The sequence below is a fragment of the Solanum stenotomum genome, unplaced genomic scaffold (genome assembly GCF_019186545.1).
Source record: "Solanum stenotomum isolate F172 unplaced genomic scaffold, ASM1918654v1 scaffold21218, whole genome shotgun sequence".
In the NCBI taxonomy this organism is placed as follows: Eukaryota; Viridiplantae; Streptophyta; class Magnoliopsida; order Solanales; family Solanaceae; genus Solanum; species Solanum stenotomum.
The window spans coordinates 67,372-73,677 of record NW_026026429.1 but is presented as its reverse complement, the minus strand read 5'-3'; the positions used below and the strand labels follow the sequence as shown (position 1 = coordinate 73,677).

General features: G+C 35.1%; 1 protein-coding gene across 3 annotated transcripts; it reads left to right on the top strand.

The window, feature by feature from the left end:
• Nucleotides 1-361: 361 nt before the first annotated feature.
• Nucleotides 362-4,660, top strand: LOC125850940 (putative late blight resistance protein homolog R1B-16). Of its 3 annotated transcripts, none has more exons than XM_049530763.1 (4): nt 362-1,024; nt 1,154-3,323; nt 3,536-3,601; nt 3,713-4,660. In XM_049530763.1, exons 1-4 carry the CDS (start codon nt 508-510, stop codon nt 3,717-3,719), a joined length of 2,760 nt encoding a protein of 919 aa, XP_049386720.1. In that variant the 5' UTR covers nt 362-507; the 3' UTR covers nt 3,720-4,660. The 3 variants fall into 3 exon arrangements, with proteins under 3 accessions (XP_049386720.1, XP_049386718.1, XP_049386719.1); XM_049530761.1 differs by having other exon boundaries at nt 3,532-3,601; XM_049530762.1 differs by lacking the exon at nt 3,536-3,601 and having other exon boundaries at nt 3,713-4,659.
• Nucleotides 4,661-6,306: the final 1,646 nt, after the last annotated feature.

The following is a 6,306-nucleotide window of genomic DNA, read 5'->3' as shown; positions in this document are numbered from 1 at the left end:
GTGTTTTCCATATATGAAATTTTCCCTTAAGAGATCCTACACCTTATATATATCTTCTCAAATGTGGAAATTCAATCTCACACCCAACAATCTTTCCCTCAGACTAAGTTTCATGGCCCAATATCCTACTTGGATCTTAATATTTCTCTCTTTGATTTGGAAAATTCTACCAAGTAGCTTTCAATGGAATTAAAATCATCTATCTCTTGTTTGTAAGAAACATACTTATATTCATGAATAGATAAGTGTAGGGTCTAATAATGAATTGTCACAATTTTTTCTACTTTTTCCTGTTAGAGTCCTGTCTTCTTTTTTTTTTTTTTTAACTTCGGTATCTGCTTTTTTCTACATGATGATAAGGTTGGTGGACCTAGCTGGAAATGTGATGGAAATAGCTAGTAAAAGAAAGAAGTTTGCATTTTCTGTTTTCTTAAAAACTGAAAAATTACATAACTTGTGGCAATTTGTCCATTTTCATACTGAGAGATATTTCTATTTTTTGGATATATGGCTTATGCTGCTGTTACTTCCCTTATGAGAACCATACATCAATCAATGGAACTTACTGGATGTGATTTGCAACCGTTTTATGAAAAGCTCGAATCTTTGAGAGCTATTCTGGAGAAATCCTTCAATATAAGGGGCGATCATGAGGGGTTAACAATCTTGGAAGTTGAAATCGTAGAGGTAGCATACACAACAGAAGATATGGTTGACTCGGAATCAAGAAATGTATTTTTAGCACATAATTTGGAGGAAAGAAGCAGGGCTATGTGGGAGATTTTTTTCGTCTTGGAACAAGCACTAGAATGCATTGATTCCACCGTGAAACAGTGGATGGCAGCATCGGACAGCATGAAAGATCTAAAACCACAAACTAGCTCACTTGTCAGTTTACCTGAACATGATGTTGAGCAGCCCGAGAAAATAATGGTTGGCCGTGAAAATGAATTTGAGATGATGCTGGATCAACTTGTTAGAGGAGGAAGGGAACTAGAAGTTGTCTCAATCGTAGGGATGGGAGGTATTGGGAAAACAACTTTGGCTACAAAACTCTATAGTGATCCTTATATTATGTCTCGATTTGATATTCGTGCAAAAGCAACTGTTTCACAAGAGTATTGTGTGAGAAATGTACTCCTAGGCATGGGAGGTATTGGGAAAACAACTTTGGCTACAAAACTCTATAGTGATCCTTACATTATGTCTCGATTTGATATTCGTGCAAAAGCAACTGTTTCACAAGAGTATTGTGTGAGAAATGTACTCCTAGGCCTTCTTTCTTCGATAAGTGATGAACCTGATGATCAGCTAGCGGACCGACTGCAAAAGCATCTGAAAGGCAGGAGATACTTGGTAGTCATTGATGACATATGGACTACAGAAGCTTGGGATGATATAAAACTATGTTTCCCAGACTGTATTAATGGAAGCAGAATACTCCTGACTACTCGGAATGTGGAAGTGGCTGAATATGCTAGTTCAGGTAAGCCTCCTCATCACATGCGCCTCATGAATTTTGACGAAAGTTGGAATTTACTACACAAAAAGATCTTTGAAAAAGAAGGTTCTTATTCTCCTGAATTTGAAAATATTGGGAAACAAATTGCATTAAAATGTGGAGGGTTACCTCTAGCAATTACTGTGATTGCTGGACTTCTCTCCAAAATCAGTAAAACATTGGATGAGTGGCAAAATGTTGCGGAGAATGTAAGTTCGGTGGTAAGCACAGATCTTGAAGCAAAATGCATGAGAGTGTTGGCTTTGAGTTACCATCACTTGCCTTCTCACCTAAAACCGTGTTTTCTGTATTTTGCAATTTTCGCAGAGGATGAACGGATTGATGTAAATAAACTTGTTGAGTTATGGGCCGTAGAGGGGTTTTTGAATAAAGAAGAGGGAAAAAGCATAGAAGAGGTAGCAGAAACATGTATAAACGAACTTGTAGATAGAAGTCTAATTTCTATCCACAATTTGAGTTTTGATGGGCAAACACAGAGATGTGGAATGCATGATGTGACCCGTGAACTCTGTTTGAGGGAAGCTCGAAACATGAATTTTGTGAATGTTATCAGAGGAAAGAGTGATCAAAATTCATGTGCACAATCCATGCAGTGTTCCTTCAAGAGTCGAAGTCGGATCAGTATCTATAAGGAGGAAGAATTGGCTTGGTGTCGTAACAGTGAGGCTCATTCTATTATCATGTTGCGTAGATTCAAATTGGTCACACTGGAATTGTCTTTCAAGCTAGTAAGAGTACTAGATCTTCATTTCACTACATGCCCAAGTTTTCCCAGTGGAGTACTTTCTCTAATTCATTTGAGATACCTATCTTTGCGTTTTAATCCTTGCTTAAAGAAGTATCGAGGATCGAAAGAAGCTGTTCCCTCATCAATAATAGACATTCCTCTATCGATATCAAGCCTATGCTATCTGCAAACTTTTAAACTTTACCTTCCATTTACCAATTATTATCCTTTCATATTACCATTGGAAATTTTGACGATGCCACAATTGAGGAAGCTGTGTATGAACTGGAATTACTTGCGGAGTCATGAGCCTACAGAGAACAGATTGATTTTGAAAAGTTTGCAATGCCTCAATCAATTGAATCCTCGGTATTGTACAGGGTCATTTTTTAGACTATTTCCCAATTTAAAGAAGTTGCAAGTATTTGGCGTCCCAGAGGACTTTCGCAATCACAAGGACCTGTATGATTTTCGCTACTTATATCAGCTTGAGAAATTGGCATTTAGTAGTTATTGTTCACCTGTTGCTTGCTTTCTAAAAAACACTGCACCTTCAGGTTCTACTCCGCAAGATCCTCTGAGGTTTCAGACGGAAAGGGCAACTGCACCTCCAACTGATGTTCCAACTTTACTCTTACCTCCTCCGGATGCTTTTCCACAAAACCTTAAGAGTTTAACTTTTAGGGGGGAAATTTTTTTGGCATGGAAGGATTTGAGCATTGTTGGTAAATTACCCAAACTCGAGGTCCTTAAACTATCAGACAATGCCGTCATAGGCGAGGAGTGGGAAGTAGTTGAGGAAGGGTTTCCTCACTTGAAGTTCTTGTTTCTGGATAACGTATACATTCGGTACTGGAGAGCTAGTAGTGATCACTTTCCGTACCTTGAACGACTTTTTCTTAGAAAATGCTATTCTTTGGATTCAATCCCTCCAGATTTTGCAGATATAACCACACTAGCTCTTATTGATATAAGTAGCTGTCGACAATCTGTTGTGAATTCCGCCAAGCAAATTCAACAGGACATTCAAGACAACTATGGAAGCTCTATCGAGGTCCATACTCGTCATCTTTTGTAAGACATCTTCTTCCTTGATTTACAACAATATTTAACTCATCATCATAGTAAACTCGATAATAATCTTGATAATAGCTTTAGTAAGTCCAATTGCACCAATTCAACAAAAGTTCTTGATGCTGTCATTGTGTTTGATTTGAATCCTTCCAATATTGTGTAACTTGTTATACTTGCATGTTCATTCTTGATTTTTCATCTTTTGTAGAAAGCATTTTCGATATAACAACAGATGAAGATGACTTTGAGAAAGAAGTTGCTTCTTGCCGCAATAATGCGTAAGTTCGTATACCTGCATGCTCATTCTTGCTATAATGTTCTCTTGTTCCTTAATTATGGGACATCTAACATATTATTTTCCATTTTTTGCGTCTTTTATTTTTCTGCAGCGAGTAGTTAAGGTGTTCTGAGGACTAGCCAGTTCTCTGAAATAAATGTCAAATCAGAAGCCAAATGTGTGAGTGTTTGTTTTGTTCGTTTTCATTTTTTCTGCATAAGGTGGCAGGGTGATTGCAAATGGCTTGTAATTTAATTGTATATGATCTTTCGTATAGCCATTTGTCAGTGGTTCTTAAGATACTCCAAATTTTATGCACATACATACATACTGTACAGGCCAGAACAGACTCCAGTAACGTGTGTTTCCTTTCTTGGGAGTCCTCAATCTACCTCGCAAAGGAAGAATCCAGTGGCACCAGCTTTATTACTAAAACATTCACACTGGAACAGTTAAGAAAAACTAGTCCATTTTCATACTGAGAGTGAGAAATAGTCCTATTTTTTTTGGATATATGGCTTATGCTGCTGTTACTTCCCTTATGAGAACCATACACCAATCAATGGAACTTATTCGATGTGATTTGCAACCGTTTTATGAAATATGTTTTTTGACTTACAAACATTGAATTAAAATCTTTTGAACTTTTATAAATTAAGGTTTCTTTCTTTTAAAGAAATCGATACTGTAATCCTCTATATCAACGAGTTTACTCATGTGAAGGTCAAGTGATAAAACCAGGAGCCAGAGCCAGTCTAGACCTAGGGGGTTCGGAGCTTTTGTAATTGGATCATTGTGATTACGGGTTGAATGTCTAATTTTCTAGGCGATAATGATAGTATTTTGTATCTGAATAATAGCTCACTTTTTCTAAGTAATGGAAAAGAAGGTCAAAATGTGCCACTAAAAGACTTGACTAAGACAAAAATGGGTTGTCAAGAACGTAGAGGAGGGTAGGATGGACAATTGGTCAGATCTAGTATGGATAATACATGGCGGTAGTTGGAGTGGCGGCCCTCCCAAAATTCTCTCATCTTAGATCTTTGGATTCGGTCTTATACATATGTGAGGAAGGTAATGATAAAAATTGGGGTAGAGGATTACAATATGGGGAATCGAGAATTCAAATAGTCAGTCAACTAATTGAGCTATTAAGATTTCCAAAAAAAAAAAGGAGAAGGATTCCATGCGACATGAATTGCATAGTTTTGAATGAGGGAAAGAAGATGGAAAATTATACTATTTATACATATAATTAAAATTGTTTTTTATCTTTGTATTATTGTAGTCAGCTAATTTGTATGTTTACTTATTCATATTTTGAATAGGCATAATACATAAATATACCCTTTAACTTGGCTTCAAATCACATTTATGCCCTTCAACTTCGGGTGTGCACAAGTAGACATTTTAATTTATATAAAGTTGAAGAAATAGACATACAGGTCCTAGGGGTGTGCAAAAACTGATTTAACCAATAAACCGAACCGAAAAAAATACTATTGGTTTATTGATATTAGGTTATTGGGCTAACGGTTTTTAAACGGTTTTGCAAAATTTTTTATTGGATTATTGGTTCGGTTTCCGATTTTATAATTTTTGTTAATGGTTAAACCGATAACCCAATAAGACTATACTAAATTTACTAGTCTTATTGTTAATGGTTAAACGATTGTTAATTTCACACTTTTTGTTAATAGTTAAAACGATTGTTACTTTCACACTTTTTCCTTTGAATGTGTCTAGTGTCTAAACTTGTAAGAAAAATTATTGTTACTTTTATGATTATTACTTTCATGCCAAATGCTGGAAAAATCATATGGTTTATTTGAAAATTCTCTTATCGTGTATATAATATATATGAGTATTTTCTTATTGGTTAAACCAAAAACCGAACCGTTAAGTACCATAAACCGATTAACCAAAAACCGATAAGAAATATGTTATTGGTTTGGTTATCGGTTTGAAGTATTTACAAACCGAAAACCGATAAACCAAACCAATAACACCTAAAACCGAACCGAATCGACCGATGCGCACCCCTAACAGGTCCTACATGGTATCCTACATGTCATTTTTTATCCTACGTGGTGTCTTATGTGTATTGTGTCATGTAGAACTCATGTGGCTAGTTGTTCACCTTTACACAAGTTTATGTGCATACCCAAAGTTGAAGGACATAAACATAAAATGAAGTCAAGTTAAAGGGCACATTTATGTATTATGCCTTTTGAATTTCATTAATAGTGAAAATCCTGAATCATATTCAGATTCCATCACTAATCGTTGAACCATGTTAATTTACTATGTAATATCTAATGGATTTTTTTGCTATCTTATTTATAATTGTTCAAAGTTTTGTTAATCATCTTTAGAATAATATTTAATTATATTATTTCGATATACTTTCTATATCCCTAATTACTTGTCCATTTTTGAATTGGCACACCTAATAAGAAAACAATTATTGAAATAGTGAATTTTCCATTTTACCCATATTAATTATGAAGTGGATGAATTAAAAACTTAAGATTTTCAAAAAGTTTTACTTTTTTCAAAGTAATAAATTGACGGTATAATAGATAAAAAAAAGTTGTTCTTTCTTGATTTGTCAAAATAGACATGTAATTAGAAATAACTAAAAAATGGATAAATAATTAAAAACGGAGGGAGCAATATGTTATCTTTTGCCTAATAATATCTGAT

Bases quoted from the DNA above. Each gene is read 5' to 3' on its own strand.
- LOC125850940 (XM_049530763.1), top strand. From the start codon at position 508: ATGGCTTATGCTGCTGTTACTTCCCTTATGAGAACCATACATCAATCA. The intron at 1,025-1,153 runs GTATTGGGAAAA...TAGGCATGGGAG, and splicing joins CTCAATCGTAGGGATGGGAG to GTATTGGGAAAACAACTTTG. The intron at 3,324-3,535 runs GTAAGACATCTT...TTTTGTAGAAAG, and splicing joins GTCCATACTCGTCATCTTTT to CATTTTCGATATAACAACAG.